At 37.4% G+C, this 21,419-nt stretch overlaps 1 protein-coding gene across 1 annotated transcript in view; it reads right to left on the reverse strand.

Annotated features, from left to right (window-relative positions):
• LOC136037015 (cullin-4B-like) overlaps nucleotides 1-21,419 on the reverse strand; it is a 169,415-nt gene that overhangs the window by 49,478 nt on the left and 98,518 nt on the right. The window contains exon 9 of the mRNA XM_065719430.1: nucleotides 6,907-7,071. Within this exon, the coding sequence (XP_065575502.1) occupies nucleotides 6,907-7,071 (165 nt within the window). The remainder of the gene's footprint in view (nucleotides 1-6,906; nucleotides 7,072-21,419) is intronic.

The raw sequence follows: 21,419 nt of genomic DNA on the forward strand, positions 1-21,419 counted from the left end.
CCCCTGTCTGGTCACATTCTAAAATTACATTGCAAATGAGATGAACATGTTCCCTACTAACAAATTGTTTAAAACCAAATTGGTTATCAGGGCTTTAACAGACTCTACATAACTCATCAATAAAAAGAAGCTCAAAAATTTTGCAAAAACTGGGGCAACTTTTATGGGACGGTGAGAACCGCATGGAGCAGGGTCTTTTCCTTTCTTTAATACCGGCGTGACAACCCCAACACACAAGGAATTTGGCACTAAACCGCAAGTGAAGATTACCTGGTATAACAGAGTGAGATGCTCAAGGACCCTTTGGCTACTATGAGCTAAAAGCATACCACAAATTTGGTCAATGCCTCGCAAGAACTTCTTCTTTGCTTTAATTATCGCCGCCCGAACATCAGAAACAGTTACCATAAACCCGAGTGAAGGCGATGCTTCACTTAACAGGAGATCAAGGTTATCTCCATATCTCAGCACAAGCTGAGCGTCGGGTGCTGCAAATTCTATTATGTATTAACTATTCCACTCTTCTTCTGTGGGTCAGAGGCTGGGACCGTCGCAATCACTTCTTTTTTTTCTTTTAAGGAAATTCCACACGGCATTTGGGTCACTTTTCAGCGTTGCAATTCCAATGGGCTTTGCTAGTAGGCAACTCTCATTTAGAATGAACAATCTCAATTACCCAATTGTCTATAAGTCCTGTATCTTCCTAAGATGTGTCAATGTCATGTGTCAATCCTAAGACTCAATAGCCTACCTGAGACTCTAGGCAGGCGGGCCCTATTAGTCTTATGCCGCTTGTTCGCCTTTGAGTCCAAGCTCATATAAAATGAACGATCTCAATTGCCTAATTGTTTAAGGTCCTGTATCATCCTAAGATGTGTCAATGTTATTTGTCAATCCTAAGACTCGGTAGCCCGCCTGAGACTCTAGGCAAACGGGCCCTATTAGGTTTAGGCCGCTTGTTCGCTTTTGAGCCCAAACTCACATAAAATGAACAATCTCAATTGCCCAAATGTCTGCAAGTCCTGTGGACAAGGTCAGTCAAAAATTTTAGAAAAAAAAATGTTTGGGATCTCCAATTGCCTTCAAATGACTCATAGAACTGGTAGACTATTTGAGTGACCCTTACTCCATGCCTATTAACCTTATATCTGCCCTAAGATGGATGGATGGAAAGATAAACTATCTATCAAAAGATGAAATGACATAATTTTTATACAATTCTAACAAAGGCTTATGCCACCTTTGTCTCTCACTCAGACGATGTGTCTTGGTATTTTTTTTCAATTAGCCATGGCTCTCAACTTTTTCATCACAGCCCACTAAGTTGATTTTAATTCAAGTTGATTTAATTTGTCATTGGCGCTTTACAGAAAACGAATTATATTACAAATATCTTATTTTGTACTTATTTCACTTGAAAACAAAAATAAAAAACTATATTATAATTAAATATTTGAATTGATGAGCTCTAGGCAATTAATATCATTATATATCAAATATTCAGTTTGATTTTATCAGTCCTTTTCAAGACTGTTCAAGACAAACATAGTTTCACTACAAACATGAGTTTGACTACTGCCCTTTCCCTAACTGTAAAAGTCCAGAGCCTACTGCGTCATTAGTGCTTCACTGAGAATGAATTATATTACAAATAATTTCTTTTCCAGTGATTGCAGCATAGAAAATGAAAATAAAAATAACAAGAGCTAATTGCTCATATTCAACTTGTGACCAGGCCGGAAGAACCAAGAGCCAAAAGCTCCTACGGTATGAGCTCTAGCAAAATCCTACGAATCCATAGATTGATCTAAAAGGAAAACCAGAAGTTTAAGGCCAGTCCCGATTTAATATAAGAGCACTGAGTCACGAGGTTCTTCTAAATATCAAAATTCATTAAGATCCGATCACCCACTCGTAAGTAAAAAATTCCTCATTTTTTCTAATTTTTCCTCTCCCTTTAGCCCCCCAGACGGTCGAATCGGAAAAACGACTTTATCAAGTCAATTTGTGCAGCTCCTTGACGCGCAAACCAATTTTCATTGTCCTAGCACGTCCAGAAGAACCAAACTCGCCAAAGCATTGAACCCCACCCTCTAACTCCCCTAATGAGAGTGGATCCAGTGCGGTTACGTCAATCACGTATCTATGACATTTGCTTATTCTACCCACCAAGTTTCATCCCGATCTTTCCACTCTAAGCGTTTTCCAAGATTTCCGGTTATCCCCACCCACTCCCCTCAATGTCAACAGATCTGTTCAGGATTTGAAATAAGAGCTCTGAGACATGAGTTCCTTCTAAAAATCAAATTTCAATAAGATCCGATCAACCGTTCTTAAGTTAAAAATACCTCAAATTTTTTAATTTTTCCAACTTAACACCCCCCCTTTCCCGCAAAAAGAACGGATCCGTTCCAATTATTTCAATCACGCATCTATAACTTGTGCTTTTTATTTCCATCAAGTTTCATCCCGATCCCTCCACTCTAAGCATTTCCCAAGATTTCCGGTTTCCAAGATTTGTTTCCCCCACCAGTCCACTATGTCCCCAGTTCCGATTCAAATTGAAAATGGAGCATCTGAGACACAAGATTCTTTTAGATATCAAGTTTCATTAAGATCCAAACACCCATTCGCAAGATAAAGATACCTCAATTTCCACGTTTTCCAAGAATTCCAGTTTCCCCTCCAACTCCCCCCAATGTCACCGGATCCAGTCGGGATTGAAAATAAGTGCTCTAAAGCACAAGATCCTTCTAAATATCCATTTCATTCACATCTGATCACCTGTTCGTAAGATACAAATCCCTCATTTCTTCTAATTTTCCAAATTACTCCCCCCAACTCCATCAAAGACAGCGGATCCGGTCCAGTTATGTCAGTCACGCATCTTGGACGTGTGATTATTCTTCCCACTAAGTTTCATCCTGATCTCTCCGCTTTAAGCGTATCCAAGATTTCCAGATCCCCCCCCCCCCCCCCAATGACACTGGATCCGGTCGGGATTTAAGTAGAGAGATCTGAGTTACGAAGTCCTTCTAAATATGTAATTTCATTAAGATCCGATCAGTCCTTCGTAAGTTACAAATACCTCATTTTTTCTAATGATTCAGAATTACCCCCCCCCCATCTCTCCTAAAGAGAGCGGATCTGTTCCGATTATGTAATCACGTATCTAGGACTTGTGCTTATTTTTCCCACCAAGTTTCATCCTGATCCCTCCACTCTAGGCGTTTTCCTAGATCTCATGCTCGCCCCCCCACCTCCCTCCAATGTCACTTGATCCGGTTGGGATTCAATATAAGAGCTGTGAGACACGATATCCTTCCAGACATCAAATTTCATTAAGATCCTCATTTTTTGAGGTAAGAATACCTAATTTTTCCCCAATTTTTCCGATTTAACCGTCCCCCAATCCTCCCCAAATGGTGGAATCGGGGAAACCATAATTTCATTTATGACATTTTTATTTATTTCATTAGAGGGAAACTTTGGAACTTGCTTTGGCTTTTTCTGACCTCGATGACAGACATAACTAATGTTACAAAAACGAAGATTAGAATCGATTGCCGAAATCGTGTAGACTGAGAAAAGACGAAATCGAGTTCGATAGATCCATTGTCCATTTGGTAGTCCTATATACTAACTGTCTCTTTAACTGCCATACCAAGGTTCCCTTGGGGAGGATCAATCTCAAGAAAGTGCTATATGCTCTGACACACTCATAATTTTAATGTTGTTCTGTGCCAACTGCTGAATCCCCCTACTTGAAAAATAAAGTACGTTGAGTTTCAACCAAAAACAGTCGTTCTTATAAACCGAATACAACGTTATAGAAACGATCCGATTATAAATAACAATCATTATAAAAATAAGTTTCCTTGGGACATTGCGCATAGCTCACTTTATCTAGGTTGTTTAGGCTCAGAAACTGGAATATTTTTTTTTCCTTTTGCGATGCGCTTAAAATTGGATATTGCGAACTTTCATTCCGACCAGTCCAACCTGTTTATAATACCATTATCACATAGCTAAAATTGGTCGCTATAGAAGGAATCAAGGCTAGGTACCATCGTTATATTATTTTTTTCATATGCGAACTTTAAACGGGTAAATGAAACACGTGAATGGCTAAAAAAGATAGAGACAAAATATGAACCCTAAATATTTATATTTGCAAAACAAATATCCGCATTACTCCTATTCACGATAAACAGAACTTCTTAAAAGTTCAAAATAGCGGTAGCGCAAATGAGATTTGTTTTCGAATAATAATTTTGACAGTAGCGTTTGTCAATCGGCAGTTCACAGACCACCCATCAAGACGGCACAGGTGGTGCAAACACAGAATAAAAATTGACACTTTTTAAGTTATTAATTTAAAAAAAACGGAGTTTTTCCGAGGGAAGTAAAGAGCGAAGTTGAAACTTAAAACGGACAAAAATTACTACTTCACAGCCTACCTAATGCACACCAGTAAAAATAACAGAAATAAACCAAGTTAATATGGTTTCCTGTATTTCTAGGATTATAGACAAGAGCTAAGAGCTCATATGGCACTTGTGACGAGATCAAAACAGCCAAGAGATCATATGGTATGAGCTCTGGCAAAATTATAAGAATCAATAGATTGCTTAAAAGGAAAATCAGAGGCTTAATACCGGTCAGGATTTAAAATTAGAGCTCTGAGTCACGAGGTCCTTCTGGACGTCCTAGCACGTCCAGAAGCACCAAACTCGCAATAGCACCGAACCCCACCATCTAACTCCCCCAAAGAGAGCGGATCCAGTCTGGTTACGTCAGTCACGTATCTACGACATTTATAAGCATTTTCCAAGATTTCTGCTTTCCCCCACCAGCTCACACAAGTGTCAACAGATCTGGTCGGGATTTGAAATAAGAGCTCTGAGACATGAGTTCCTTCAAATATCAAATTTCATTAAGATCCGGTCACCCGTTCTTAAGTTAAAAATACTTCAATTTTCTAACTTTTCCAAATTGACAACTCCCAGCTCCCCCAAAGAGAACGGATCCGTACCAATTATGTCAATCTTGTATCTAGAACTTGTGCTTATTCTTCCCATCAAGTTTCATCCCGCTATCTCCACTCTAAGCGTTTTCCAAGGTTTCCGGTTTCCAAGATTTCTGTTTCCCCCCTTCAGCCCTCTTTGTCCTTGGATCCGATTCGAATTGAAAATGGAGCATCTGAGACATAAGATTCTTCTATATATCAAGTTTCATTGAGATCCGATCACCCATTCGTAAAATACCTCGATTTCACGTTTTACAAGAATTCGGCTCCCCCCTCCAATTCCCTTCAATATCACCGGATCTGGTCGGGATTTAAAATTAGAGTTTTAAAGCAAAATATCCCTCTAGATATCAAATTTCATTAAGATCTGATCACCCGTTCGTAAGTTACAATACTTCATTTTTTTCTAATTTTTCCGAATTACTCCCCCCCCCCAATTCTACCAAAGAGAACGGATCCGTTCCGGTTATGTTAGTCACCTATCTTGTACTTGTGCATATTCTTTCCACCAAGTTTCATCCTGATCTCTCCGCTTTAAGCATTTTCCAAGATTTTCGGCCCCCCCCCCCCTAATGACACTGAACCCGGTCGGGATAAAAATAAGAAATCTGAGTCTCGATCTTTAAGATGACATATGAGAGAGAAAGAGGGAGAAAGTGTGTATGTGTGTGAGAGAGAGAGAGAGAGAGAGAGAGAGAGAGAGAGAGAGAGAGAGAGAGAGAGAGAGAGAGAGAGAGAGAGAGAGAGAGAGAGAGAGAGAGAGAGAGAGAGAGAGAGAGAGAGAGAGTAAAAATTGAAAATCTTGACACAAGAAGGAATAAAGCTTGCTTTGTATCTTCCTATGTTTAAAAATACGGCACTAAGTGCTCGAATTCATTTTGATTTTTTTCTCTCAGTTGTCTGGGTCTAATCAGGCAAGGGTATATAAGGGGTTTGATATTACCCTCTTTCAAAATCAAATATCTATCCTAGTCTAGAATTGAGTCTAAATAAAATTCGGAGATTTATTTTCGATTCTTCTTCTTTATTTCTAAACAACGCTCTTTTCCTTAGACTGACACGGTGTTAGGACGAATACAACATAGCGAGTAGGCAAATAGAGCAAGTGTGTGTGATTACATCGCCGGAAATACTATTACATTAGCGTTTTTGATGTTTTCTGGCAACAAAGATTGCCTGATTACCTGAAAGATTACCTGATTACCAGATTACTTACTGATGATTACTGAAAGATTACTTACTGACTTACTGATTACCTGAAAGATTTTCTGGCAAAAAAGATTCCTGATGTTTTCTGGCAACGTTTTTTACTGTTTTCTGGCAACAAAGATTGCTAATTTGCAGGTATATTTACAATTAAACCTACGGTAAACCTACGACTGAAAAATCTACAATCTTAATGATTTTTCAATCTTACACATTTAGTATTTCTGCATTTCGTTCCATTTTTGTTTACAGTTAAAGGGAGGAAAACACTAGAACTCTTTTTTTAATGAATCCAAGATTAAGATGGCTAAACTACGTCTTACGGATGATAAATGGCCATAACTTTTGCTTTTTGGCCATCCAATTTAGGCTAAATGATTAGCAGCTCCTCTCTAATAGAACACGAAGAGCTGATAAGAAAGGATTTAATAGAAATTGGAGCGTCTCCTGAAGGAGTACAGATTGAACAGATTAGGAGTGGCATGCAGGTGGAGGAGTAGCGTGTGCAGCTGTTGGCCTTGGGTGCCTTTTTCCTCCAATGAATTGTTAGTGGTTCTATCAGTAGCGGTAACAAAGGGAGGGCAAGAAACCCTGATTTAGCCTTTTTTTTTTCCTTTACACGAGACGGTCAAAAACTAGCTAAGCAAAATGAACATTGTTCTTTCCCTTACCTGTTTAAATGCAACAGAGATGTCTCTAGAAATTTCCATGTCCTTGAACATTCCTTCTAATTTAGAAGTGAAGGCACCACCACATTCTGCCTTCAGCTTAGACAACATGCTTTTCTCGGCGTCAATACTTGCCGATTTGCTTAAAAGTAACCGTTTGGCTAAGTCCTGGGAAGAAAAGACAATTCAATAAAAAATAAAGTGGATTTGTTAAATAATTAAGTGGCCCAACAGGTTTGCCGAAATAGGTGTTACAGCAAACGTATAAACGTACAAACGTATAAAACAAACGATGATGATTAAGAAAGAAAATGCATACTTGAATAGAATGTATCAGCTAAAATTTGAGGATAGAAAGTATACATATTTTACACCAACCTTTTCCAAAGATCTACCTACACAAAATAAAGAACACAATTTGTGATTTATCTCTGTGGATGACGCTTCGACAACAGCAAAAATAATGATCAGTTTGACTGGGACAATTTTGTGGGTAATAAATTGTTGCCCCTCTCTCCTCCCAGCTATATTTTCTGAATTCCCCTGAACTTCAGACCTTTGTATCTACTGAGGACCTGATACTTGAAGAAGAGATGTATTTTCAGGCTCTAATACCCTCTCCCAAAATTGTCCTGGGAGCGGAGTCCTTTCAAGCGTTTGAATGGCAATCAGTCCTTTCCCTAATGTTTGGATGTTCGTGAGCTGGCTAGCCAGGACAACTAAGCTTTCCATTTGATATGGGTCACATGAGGAAAGCTTCTAAAATGGTATTCGCAATCAAACAAGAATGGACTGGACTTGGGAACGAATTTAGGCGATAGGGAAAAAGTATTTCTACCTAATAGTTTTTACCACTACATTTAAACTATTACATTAACGATATTAGAAAAATTTACAAATTTGACAGTTTTCTTTATTTTAAAACATTAATACTAGTTAATTGAGAAAAGTTGATAAAACAACGGAAGCATGGTCAATTTTAAAATAAATTCTTTTTTCGGTCAATATTCAGGATAGTTTTTACTAGTCGGTCTCATAAGCCAGCCTCATAAGCCCATTCGCGACTATCATTGTCGCGTATAAGTTCGTGATCGAAATAATTGCTAAAGAATAAATCCAATTATAAACAAAGCTGCTAATTACATCCTTAAGTGTTAAAATATTCAAGCCCCGATCATAGAACGATAGGATTTACTGTTTTTAGTTTTAGTGGTATTTCAACCTGCTTTCTCGATTAAATTATCAAGTCAAGGTTCTTCATACACGTGTAGCACTTGTCAAGCAGCTTTTTGGGTCGGCAGCCCAGATATTATACATCCCTCCTCAGAAAGGACATGATTACTTGATTGATAGTTTGACTATACCCAAGCGGTTGTGCAATAGGCCGCTAAATTGCGCTATAAGCGAGTACCTCGGGGAATGAAACAATTTCGTGTCCAATTATGACAAGCTGAGGGGTTATCAAATCTCACTTCTGCCCTGGCCATGCCAAACTCTTGTTCGACGGCACACACAGGCAGCTTTTATGTAGTATGATTTCTCTTGTTACTTAAAGAGTTCACCTGAGCTTTGAATTTCCGTTCAAGTGAGTTGACTCAAAAATACCACTAGTTCGACATGATCGCCACGGATGAAAAACAAAAACAAAACAACATAGCGGCTTAGCAGCCCCAACACCTGGGGTGTCATTGGGGACCCTCGACGCATAGCCTCTTTTTTTATTTCTGCTTGATGGCTACATCTGTTCTTAGCTGTCTGTTTCACTGCTGATTGCCGCTTATTGGAGCTTTCTAATAATTGCTATTGCCTGCCAGGAGATCCATCTCCTTTTGCTCCTCAGTTGGCTTTTAGCTTGATCAGTCTAACGAGACTTCACTTTACATACATCCAGGTTGATCCTTCAAGAAAGGACAAGGGGCTATGTGTTTGGGTCTATATATTGACTTTTCAAGGGCATTTGATAATGTCGACCACTATGTTCTTCTGTTTAAACTGTTCCGACTTGGAGTGTGTGGAGTCCCACTAGAGTGGTTAAAGTGTTACCTCTGAGGTAGGACCTAGGTATGTTTCGGTATATGGCACCTCTTCCTCTACTTTACCTACATAAAAAGGTGTCCCACACGCCTCTGTTTTTGGACCTTTTTTGTTTTTAGTATATATTAGCGGTCTTGTTGACGGTTTTCATCCCCATGCGCACCCTGTCCTTTTTGCTGACGACAGTGACTTTTTCATTGCTGCAGTGGACCAGCCATCTGCCACTTCCGTAGAACAATGTCTACTTGATAAAGTGAAGGAGCGGTTCTGGTCACATGGTACGGGTCTTAACAGCCGGAAGAGCACCGTTGTACATTTCAGAACGCCTTATCATATTGGTGAAGTATAGGGAATAATCATCCTGACTGATGGGAACGCATTACCGCAAGCCTATTGTACCGCAAACGGTTAATTTTATCAGTGTGTTTTTTGACTATTTTCTTTCTTTCAAAATCCTTATTGCTCACACCCATTCCCTCATCTACCGTTCTTATTTGATGTTGCACAGGATTAGCTCATTTATCCCCTCAGATGTTATGCATTCTCTTTATAATGCTTTTATTTTCCTTGCCAAAAAAATAAAAGTAAATTAACATTAAAAAAAACTATTGTTGAGAAGACTAAGTCACAAAGGCTAGGAATAAGTGAAGATGAAAAGGTGACGTTGGGTAACGAAAATATTGATCAGGTGGGCAGCTTGACTTACCTTGGTAGCATTATTAGTAAAGACGATGGGAGCAGTGAAGATGTTAAAAGTAGAATAGCCAAGGCTCAGGGTGTTTTTTCACAGTTAAAAAAAGTTTGGAAGAGTGGAAAGATGAGTCTGCAAACCAAGATTAGAATATTGGAAGCTAGAGTGATGACAGTGGTCAGATATGGCTCTAAAGCATGGGCGCTTCGAAAAGAGGATGAAGATTAACTAGATGCTTTTCAGAGAAATTGCCTACGGATTGTTCTGGGTACTCGGTTGACTGACCGTATTTCAAACAGTAGGTTGTAGGAAAAATGTGGTTCAATCCCGCTTTATAGGGCTATAATGTTCTGCGGATGAAGGATGACAGATCGCCGAAAATTGTCCTTTTCGGCCAACCGTCTAGGGCAGCCTTTTCCAAACTGGGAGCCTCCCTAGGGGGGTACGGACTAGTCTAGCGCAGATATTAGACAGGATTGAAAAAAATTATCAAATGAAATTAAAACTACAAAGTCAGGCAAAATATCCCAACCCTTTCGATACTGATGGGGTTTACTGGCCCAGGCTGACCAAAAGCTAGGTCACCATCTTAAGGTAAAATTGGCGAGATTTATAGATGCCGCTGGATAATCCTTTCAGGCGGATAATCAATCAGGGGGGCGATCATTAGAGATGATCATGACGATCAATTAGTTTCTCGAATACACACTTCAAATTCAGAATTCACCTTAGAAGTTGAAGAAGGAACTGATGCAGCCGAAACCGTATATTTAATTGGATATTTTCAATATGTTGAAGAGAATAATATAACTGAAGATTATTTTTTTTGCCATCTCATTCCTTGCAAATTCACCCCCAATGGAATTTAATATAATTGACAATTTTTTTTAATGAGAAATTCATATTGTGGAATAATACCTACAGTGCCAGGTGTCCAATGTCAGGACACAAAACTCACCTTCTAGCACTAATAATACACCCGATGCTCTCTCGACTCACTGTATGATCAGCAGCTCTTATATAAACTTAAATAAAAAAAGTTTTTTCAATTGAAAGTAAGGAGTAACATTAAAATATAAAAGGAAAAAAAGATTATTACGTACATGAGGTGAATCGCCCTTTCCTTAATACCTCGCTCTTTACGCTAAAGTTATATTTTTCGAACAAGTTATTTAATAAAGACTCCTTAATCACAAAGGCCATTTAATTAGAAGAATAAGCTCTTCTAAAAGTTCTACAAAAAAAAAACCTTTCGCGTAAAGAGCGAGGTATTAAGGAGAGAGCGACCCCCTCATATACGCAACAATTTCTGTTCGTTTTAAGTTTTAATGTTGCTCCATACTTTCAGTTGAAAAAACTTCAACTGAAACTTCAATTTCTCATTTTTTCTAATAATGCTGGGAAATCCGGCTCCCCCTCCATGGGAAATTCTCTTTCCCCACAGAAAATATCTCCATGGGGAGATCCCCAACGAAACCTCCCCCTCTCCACCGTAAATATACCCCCTAAAAAACGTCTGTATACTTCCCAAAATCCAATACTATATGTGAACAATGGGCAAAGTCCATAGCTTGCAGCCCTTCCCCCAGGGATAGTTATAAGATTTTTTGATTATACTGAAAAAATGGCTAGCTCGACATTTTCATCGGGCAACTTTGGGAAAAAATGAGAGCGGGAGGGGAACTAGCTCACCTCCAATATTTTTGGTCACTTAAAAAGCGCACTAGAACTTTTGATTTCCGGTCAAACGAGGTCCCTCTCGATCTTTGTCGATTATTGGTTCGGCACAATCATCCCTGGGGGAAACAAGTAATTAAAAAAACAACAACAAATAATAAAAAAACACGTCCGTGATCTTTCTTCCGGCAAAAAAAGAAGCAAAATTACACCTTTCTGGACATATGAACTTGAAACCTATACAGTAGAGTTCTCTGGTATGCTGAATCTGATAGTATCATGTTCATCAAGATCACTTGATGTTTTGGGGGTGTTTCCCCCCTTTTTTAAAAATTAAGCAAATTATCTCAGGCTCGTAACTTTTGATGGGTAATATTAAACTAGATCAGTTTTGCACATTTCGATTAAACATCGAAATTTTTTTGATGTTTCTATTTTTATCAGTACTCTGTTTCTTATAGTTTTTACTACTGTTGAGTCGCATCGGTCCTTCCTTATCACGAACTGATTGAAAATATGAGTGAGGAACATAAAGACGTTATTAGAATAATAACATAATATATAAACTGCATCAAAATAGTGTGTGGTAAGTACCCAGCTCTAAACGGGTACCTGGAGAAACTTGGGGAAAGAAAGTAGGAAGGGTGTGCGAAAGCACTAGATAGTCCCTGTTCCCCCATCGCACTTTCTGGCTGAAGGGCCATGAAACAGAGATCAGCACCACCGATTTGGACCTTAAGGGTCCAAATGGACCTTAATGGTCTATTTGGACCATAACATATATTAATGGTCTATAATGACCCTTAAGGTCCAAAACCGATTTGGACTTTAAGGGTCTAGTGCAGTCTTATTTACTTATAGGTTTGATTATTTACAAAGCTATGTTGTGTGAATATGATATTTTGTCATATAAAAGTATTACTAACGTTTGCAATATCTTATTGGTACGAAACAGGATTTTCTGTATTAGTTGAAACGAAATTGAAATATTGTGCTCGTTTTGTTGTAGATGATGAGCTTTGTGCAGCTATCTCATCATAGCAGATGACACCGGCTTTGTGCAGCTGACACCGGCATTTGATAGACTTTGTACTAATTATAGGCAAGCGCATCCATATCATTAAAAGACATTAAAAATTGTTATTCGTTTCTTTGTTTGTAATAGTCTGTCTTTAGAAAATTTTTGTAGCAATAAAAATTTTCGTGTCTACATTATCTTATAGAATGGAAGGGAGGCTCCACGTGATCACATAATTTTAAGGGAGCCGTGGTAAAAATAAAGCTTGGAAATCACTGGTCTAGAGCCAAAAGGAAACCAGGTGGTCCCCGTCTGGGGGTCTAACAGTTAAGATACCATTTTTATGGGCATTTCAGGTCTTTAAGCTATATTCTAATCCACTAAAAATGGAAGGATGACCTAAAGAAAAATTTAAGGAAATAGGAACTTCCTAAGACAGTGGGAAGAGGGGGGCTTTGAATAAATTGGGATGGAGGAGTGTGCGTAGCTGTGTTGGCCTCACACAGCTTGGTGCTGCGGTGAGTTGTTAGTAGTAATAGTATTTTTCTGTACCTCACGTATTGTTGCTCTGTCTGGGTAGTACTAACAAATCTTTGCTGTGCCCACATCAAAGAGCCCAAAATAGGGCAGTAAAAACTACTTTTCTTCTCCCTCGGCTATACTCTTCTTCTGATCCCTTGTTTTAGAACTCTATCCATTCTGATGCCCCTCTATCTCTATCCGCGAAGATAGTTTTTTGGCGGGCCTTTCCGTAGTTTTATTCCAGTAACTTTTCTCCCACCTTTGTTTATTTTCTCCCTTCTCTTTTCCTTTTTGGTTCTGGGAATTGTAGCCCAACTGATGATATATCTCTCTCCTCTCCTATTGAAATAATTTCAAAAGACTTCCTAGCTGTTAAAAGTCCTCATATTTCTTCTTCTTTTTGCTTCATGTTCTAATGCCAACTTGGTCTTTCCTGTTTTCTCTACTTTCTTGGTTTCTGTTTATCGCTATAATTGTTATCACCACCTGTTTTTTTTATATTTTTTTTACTATATTCTAATGTAAATCCTTCTTTATCTTTATTTTGTATGTTTTGTGTGATTCAAAGTGTTGTTTATTGTTCTTTAAGTGTTTTATTATAGTATTATGCGACCCACAACAAACCGAGCTTCTTGGGCTGAGTAACCCTTTCATATTTATAATAGTGTTTTATTATGAACAAAATGATTGATTGATTGATTGACTGATATCTCTGGGATGTTAAACTATGTTAATTTGTAGCTGTACTGTGACAGTCTTAACTTGATTAAAACAAGATCAATAATATAAACGTTTGCAGGGAAACTCATCCTTTACGAACAAAGTTTCAGCGGAAAAGAATATGCCATTTCCACCTTTGCCAAAATTACTAACAATAATTTAAAATGATATTATTTAATATTATTTATAATTTAAGACGCATTATACATAGATTTTGCTGAAGAAGCTTGAAGATCTCTTAAATTTACAAGTTCCTCAATGAATAATAAATTCATCCAGTATTGGTTATGGAAGAAGTCAATAACAACAGTAATAATAATTTATTTATGCCCTCTATACATACACGAATGTACACAGAAGAGCATTGGAACTAAACAAAAAGAAAATTGAAAATTAAAAAAATAACACTTCCGAGAAAAGGGACGATAATAAATGGCTGATAATACTCATGACAGTTCATGAATAGATAATAAATAACTCACAATAGCTTGATAATAAAAGCTCACTGGAAACTACAATCTGATATTGGAGAGAGAGTTGATGACCATCAACACAGACGAGGAGCTTATAAGCAGAAATCCAACCGTTATGATTTAAATTATGATCTGAAATTATGATTTCAGAACAACATTGAAACGCGGTACGTTCTTGTTTTGTGGATCACTGCTGAAAAATATCTTATAGCTTTTCCATCATCATACCTAGTCGTCAAACGCTTCAGTGTGGCTACAAACATTTTAACAAAAGAAACAGTTTGAAGATTCGTCTCAACCAACGCAGAGATTTAAAGCTGCAACAGCAATACTGAACCAGATTTAGCTAGATTGGTAAAACGTAACCAAGATCATCTATCAAACTGATTGTTTTATTTTTATCTTACCTTGCAAAGTAAGAGCTCTGAAGCACAAGATCTTTTTAAATATCAAATTTCATTAAGATCTGATCACCCGTTCGTAGGTTACAAATACCTCATTTTTCTAATTTTTCCGAATTATGCCCCCCCACCCAACTCCCCCAAAGAGAGCAGATCCACTCCGGTTATGTTAGTCACGTATCTTAGACTTGTGCTTATTCTTCCCACCGAGTTTCATCATGATCTCTCCACTCTAAGCGTTTTCCCAGATTTCCAGTTCCCTCCTCCAACACCTCCCAATGACACCGGACCCTTCGGGATTTAAAATAAGAGCTTTGAGACACGTTATTCTTCTAAATGTCAAATTTCAGTAGGATCCGATCACCCGTTCGTAAGTTAAAAACACCTCATTTTTTCTAATTTTTCCGAATTAGCCGTCCCCCCAAACCCCCCCCCCCCCCAGATGGTCGAAACGGGGAAACGCCTATTTTTAATTTCATCTGGTCTAGTCCATGATACGCCTGCCAAATTTCATAATCCTAGCTTATCTGGAAGCGCCTAAACTAGCAAAACCGGGACCGATAGACAGACCGACAGACAGACAGACCGACAGAATTTGCGATCGCTATACGTCACTTGGTAAATACTGAGTACCATAAACAGTCATTCAAGAAACGTCAAACCTCTGTTTTAAATGGAGCATGCAACAGCCTGCTCTTCTGGTCATATTGTGGATAAACTGGAACTGTGCCAAGCAAATTTGTTATACAGCTCCAGCACAAACCTAGCAGTCATATTCAAAAGAAAAAGAATCTCACAGAGGACTTATATAGAGATTAAATAAAAAAAAACAAGTTTTTTTAACTGAAAGTAAGGAGCGACACTAAAACTTACAACGAACAGAAATTACTTCGTATATGAAAGGGGCTGCTTCCTCACCAACACCCCGCTCTTTACGCTAAAGTTTTTTACTGTTTTAAAAAGAAGAGTTGAGAGAAAGAGTCAAACATGAATTTGATTTTGAATGAGTATTAAATGAAAAAAAACAAGTTTTTTTTTAAATGAAAGTAAGGAGCAACATTAAAACTTAAAACGAACAGAAATTACTCCGTATATGAAATGGGTTGTCCCCTCCGCATTCCCTCGCTCTTTACGCTAAAGTTTGACTCTTATCTCAACTCTACTTTTTGAAACAGTTAAAACACTTTAGCGTAAACAGCGGGGCGTTGAGGAGGGAATAGCCCCTTTCATATACGGATAATTTCTGTTCGTTTTAAGTTTTAATGTCACTCCTTACTTTCAGTTAAAAAAACTTGTTTTTTATAATATTTAATTTCTGAACGTTTCTGAATTAATGCAAGTTTTGATTTTGGCTATCCGCATAAGAATAATCAAAACGAAATTTGCATATTATATTTTTTTTTTTTTGGCTAAATGGCTTTTTCATAGTTTTGATCGGACGATTTTGAGAAAAAAGGAGCGGGGAAGTAGGCTTAGTTACCCTCCATTTTTTTGGTTACTTAAAAAGGCAACTAGAACTTCTAATTTAACAAACGTTTTTATTAGTAAAAATATACGTAACTTACGAATTAAATTACGTAACGAACTTCTAAATTCGTATGTTTTTATTACGTATATGAGGGGGTTCGCCCCCTCGTCAATACCCCGCTTTTTACACTAAAGCTAAAATTTTGTCCCAATTCCTTAAGAATGACCCCTGAATCACAAAGACCGTAGAATAAATAGTTGACATTAATAAAATTACTTTAGCGTAAAGAGCGAGGTATTAGGAGGAGGTGAACCCCTCATATGCGTAATAATTTCTGTTCGTTTTAAGTTTTAATACTGCTCCTTACTTTCAGTTGAAGAAACTTTTTCATATTTATTTTTTTCATTGCTCTTTAAAAAAAAGTGCAAAAAAATCCTGCACCCCCTTCATGGAAATTCTCTTCCCCCATGATAAATTCCTCGATGGAAAGTTACCCCCGCATTACCCCCTCACCTCCCTCCCTCCCCCAGTAAAGAAAATCCCACTGAAAGTGCATGTACACTTCCCAATAACCATTACTATGTGTAAAGACAGGTCAGTTTGTAACTTGCAGCCCCTTCCACGGGGACTGTGGGGGAGTAAGTCGTCCTCAAAGACATAGTTTTAAGGTTTTGACTATGCTGAATAAAATGGCTATCTCAGAATTTTGATCCGGTGACTTCGGGAAAAAAAGAGCATGGGAGGAAGCCTAGGTGCCCTCCAATTTTTTTGGTCACTTAAAATGGGCGCTAGAACTTTTAATTTCCGTTAGAATGAGCCCTCTTGCGACATTCAAGGACCATTGGGTCGATACGATTACCCCTGGAAAAAAAACAACAAACAAAACAACAAATAAACACGCATCTGTGATCTGTCTTGTGGCAAGAAATGCAAAATTCCTCATTTTTGTAGATAGGAGCTTGAAACTTCTACTGTAGGGTTTTCTGATACGCTGAATTTGATGATGTGATTTTCGTTAAGATTCTATGACTCCTACGGGGGTGTTTCCCCCTATTTTCTAAAATAAGGCAAATTTTTGTAACTTTTGATGGGTGAGACTAAACTTGATAAAACTTGTATATTTAAAATCAGCATTAAACTGTGATTCTTTTGATGTTACTATTGGTATCAAAATTTAATTTTTAGAGTTTCGACTACTATTGAACCGGGTCACTCTCTACTACAGTTCGTTACCTCTAACTGTTTGATAGCGGCAACTTTTAGGAAAGAGCGTTGAACAGGGAATCGAATGGTATATATCCTTTTTTCGGCCTCCTATGCAGGAATTCAGTTCAGATAGATAGGGCTAAACCTGCACGCAACCGGATTTTTAAGTTTAAAAGAATGAAGACTAAAAAGTTGGACACTAATCGATAAAAACAAAAAACAAACATATTTGTTTTCTTTTTGGGTACCGATAGTGTCAATAACTGGAAAGTTGACGAAAAAGATTAGCATAATCTCACTAAATGACATTGATAAAACAGCAACAACAAATCAAAATCATAGAATCAAAATAATTTTCCAAAGAGGGGAAAAATCAAATTATTTAAAATTAAATATTTAGGAATAACTTAAAACAAAGAGAAAAAGAGGGCCTATTGTCCTATACCCCTGTTGAAAAGTGTGCTTTAGTTCATCATTTTTTCTTTAGCCTATCACATTATTCCCTAAGAAGAAACCTTAACAATCATTTTACGAGCTTCAAGGTCGGCTGAACGTCTCGAAGACAAAGGGCCCATTAGAAAATTCTCCCAGGGGACTAATTATCATTGAAAGCTACTAAGAGTTTATAATTTGACTAAGGAATTTGAATGAAAAGACAATGAAACGTATCGACAAGGTGTTAAATCAAAGTGGGTAGCACCACAGGAAATTCCTAAATCTAAAAATAAAAAAATGATCGAATGACATTTAGTTTGAGCTGATTTTTAGCGTGTTTCTAGCAGGTATGATATAACGTTTTTGGGGATCGCCCTTTCCTGAAGTTTGAAAGAAAATTCTGCTTCATTTAACCGATAAAGCAAAAACAATACTTTCTAATGATTTAAGCTTCATCAAAACTGGATATTTCAATCTCCGGCACAAAACGAGAGAAGCTAAACGCTTTTCTAAGATTTCCGGAAAGTAGACTTGGCTTTTAGTTTTCTTTGGTTTATTCGGATATCTTATCCAAGCTCTAAAAGTTGTGGCAAGCCGTCCAATAAATTCCCCTTAATCATATGTCAGAAAGGGAAGCCGAATAAACCGCCTTTTTACCTTTTTTTTCTGCCTATTTTGGCTACATCAAATTTTGGGCCATTACAAAGAATGGAAAGGATACGGAACCTTACGATTATTTTACTTATTTTTTCTTATGAAACGTTAAGCAAATAAATAGAACGAAAATATTTCTAATCAAGGTATTTTTTACAAGTAAATTCTCTGTTTCTCTGTGATGGATACACACAGTTAACATTTGCTTAGTAAAAGAAATGATTTTTATATTCCTGTAACATATTTCTGTTTTATTGTGACTTTGAAAAAAGTGCAATATAATTGATAGATTTATGACCTAAGTTTTAAATCAACTTGCAGTGAATCAGGCCAGGCTACAGCCACCAAAAAGGAAAAAAAATGCAGCGAATACTTTTTTGTACCTTACAATACATAATTCAAAGTCACCATGACTCCTTCCCTCATCCTAAAAGAACTGTACCTTAAAGTTTCAGTTCAATCCCCTACCACAAGTGAAAACAGGGAAGACTTACAAAAACCGTGACTAATAACTCATTTATGGTGATAAAAGATCCCCCAACCGAATTCAGTATCAACCCGCACGCGTAAAGAAGTCTAATGTCCATTTTTCTTCACAGGTGCAACTTTTACCCAAAAAGGATTATATGTTCGTTATTATCTAAAAAAAATTGATTTTAGGCACAAATCCGTGATTCCGAGAGAGGATGTCTAGTAATCTACCATCTGAGCTTGCCGCGCTTGGAATCAAGTTTATAACTTTGGAGCATTAACATATACAAATAAACGGGTTCCCATGAACAGGTATTTTCTATACCAATGATAATTGGAATTCTTTATAACTGCACAAAGTATATATTTCTAAGGTATCAATATAAGTATGGGACTTTCCCGTGCCTCATAGCAAATTTTTGTTGGTAAAAGTCGCCAAAAGAATCAGACATAATCTAAGTCTTCTTTTGTTTGTTTTCCTTCTTTTTTTATTATTAGTGACTTAAACAAAAAAAAGTAATTAGGGTGATGAACGCATCGTGAACTTCGGTATCTTAGAAAACTAGCACAAACTTGTAAAATAGGAATCTTGATATGTCTTATCAATGTTTCTTCCTGAGAGTTCTGGCCAACAAATATTGCTTAGTAAGTATTTAGACTTCTGTAAGGCACAAAATTGACGTTTTAAAATTTTATCCTCAAAATGGATCTCACAAAAGTTTTACCTCCAAAACGGTAATCATTGCAAATTCTTCAAGCTAACAAAACAAAAATCGAAACAGATATACAAATAGATATACAATCACAAAGAGAGAACATTCTTAGGTGGGTAGTAGGTTGTTTGTCCAGGGGGGAGTGTGAACCGCGAAATACATAAAGAAACATAAATACGTAGAATTGACCAATGTTGGTGCAAGTCCTTCTCACGATCTATACGTGTACATGAGAGGGGGAGGGCTTCAAAACTGTCCACCCCTTTCCCCTGAAATACCGACCGATATTGTCCCTAGAGTCGTTTATATTTTCAATGCATAGCCAGAACCATAGCCATCTGCTATAGCAATGGAGGGAAACTCAAGAAAAGGAGTAGAAGAAACACAGACAAAGTATTAATCATAGAAACTGTCACGTGCGTCCAAATGGGTTAAGAACTAAATTCAAGAAAACAAAGAAAAACTTTTTTTTTATTTAATAAGGGTTTTATTTTCCAGGATGTATTGCGAGGTAACTAGCCTTGGTATGTTGGGCTATAAATGAGGCACACTTAATTGTCCGTAAGACACAAAAATCATTCCCTCCTCCCCCCCCCCATGTTTGATTTTGCCAGGATTGTCTTGGTCATATAGGTCTACGCGAACCCCGCTTACATTCTTCATGATTAGCTAAGATATACATACTTCTAATTATCTGAAATAAATTTTACTGTGCTTAACAGTTTATTACCCTACCTCTCATCCTATTTCAACATTGTTTTTTTTTTTTTTAGTTCTTTTTCAGTAGAAAACAAGAAAGCATACGTTCAAATCCGCTTCTTTTTTTTAAGTGCATGGCACACAGAAATTTATTGGTTGTTAAATTTAGCCATACCCAAAATCTATTTTGCAAAAGGTTGCAAATAATTACGCAATAACACCCACCAGATGAGAGTATTAATTTTATCAGACTTGGCAGAGTTTAAGCAAGACTTGGCAGAGTACATATTGCAAATCACGTTACTAGCATAAGTTAATGTCGTTACTAAAAACATTAATAACTAAATTCAACGATGCAAACCATGTTAGCATTGTTGCTAACCGAGAGCTTGGATAAGGCATTCAGGAATTGATATAGAAATGCCGTCTAGAATAACATTGGAATGCTTATTTGGGTTAATACTTAAATGTTCCAGTTCACAGTGCTCCGATAGGAAAATGATTATTAAATCTGACTTAGACTGAACCCGCTAAAGAGAGACTTCCTTCCCCCTGAAGTTCATTTCCCTGTTGTAAATAAGGTGAAAAATACTAGGTGTCATTTTCTCACACGATTGCACATTTACTACCCATATTAATAATGTGACCAGTAAAGCTAACGCATCTCTGCAAACCCTTTCATAAATGTGTTACTTCGGGTGCAACGTCCACAGTCTTCTTCGGGCATATCTGTGCTACAGGAACTGGAGTCAATCCGAAAACGGGCAACCAGGGTCATCATGAGTAATAGAGACACTTCCTTCCACGATGCCCTAGCAACCTTTGAACCCCAAAGTTTGGAAATCCGTTTGGGTGACCTTATCCTGAGGTTTGGCAAAATACTGCTGTCTAACCCTGCTCATCGTGACGTTTTATCCCCCAGAAGCCCCAACAGTCAGCCGTTCGAGACAGAAGCTAAAACTTGTGCGTGCTCGGACAGACCGATACCAGAACTCTTTCGTCTCTTTTTTTACGTCATTATATATTAGTGCATAATAACATGTTTTGTAGTTCAACATCAAATTAGCCATTTGAGCTGCGATTGTTGTTTAAATAGACCCCCCCCCCTCCCCTCTTCTCTCTCTCTCTCTCTCTCTCTCTCTATATATATATATATATATATATATATATATATATATATATATATATATATATATATACGTATATATATATCTCAAACAGAACTAACTCAATACTACCTTCTTTGGACTATCTACTCATAAAATTGGTAATTGATGCACGATAATAAAAACAGATCAATAAAAATAAAAACAACCAACTCGGATAGGATTCCT

This window comes from Artemia franciscana, chromosome 16, assembly GCF_032884065.1.
Source record: "Artemia franciscana chromosome 16, ASM3288406v1, whole genome shotgun sequence".
NCBI classification, from domain to species: Eukaryota; Metazoa; Arthropoda; class Branchiopoda; order Anostraca; family Artemiidae; genus Artemia; species Artemia franciscana.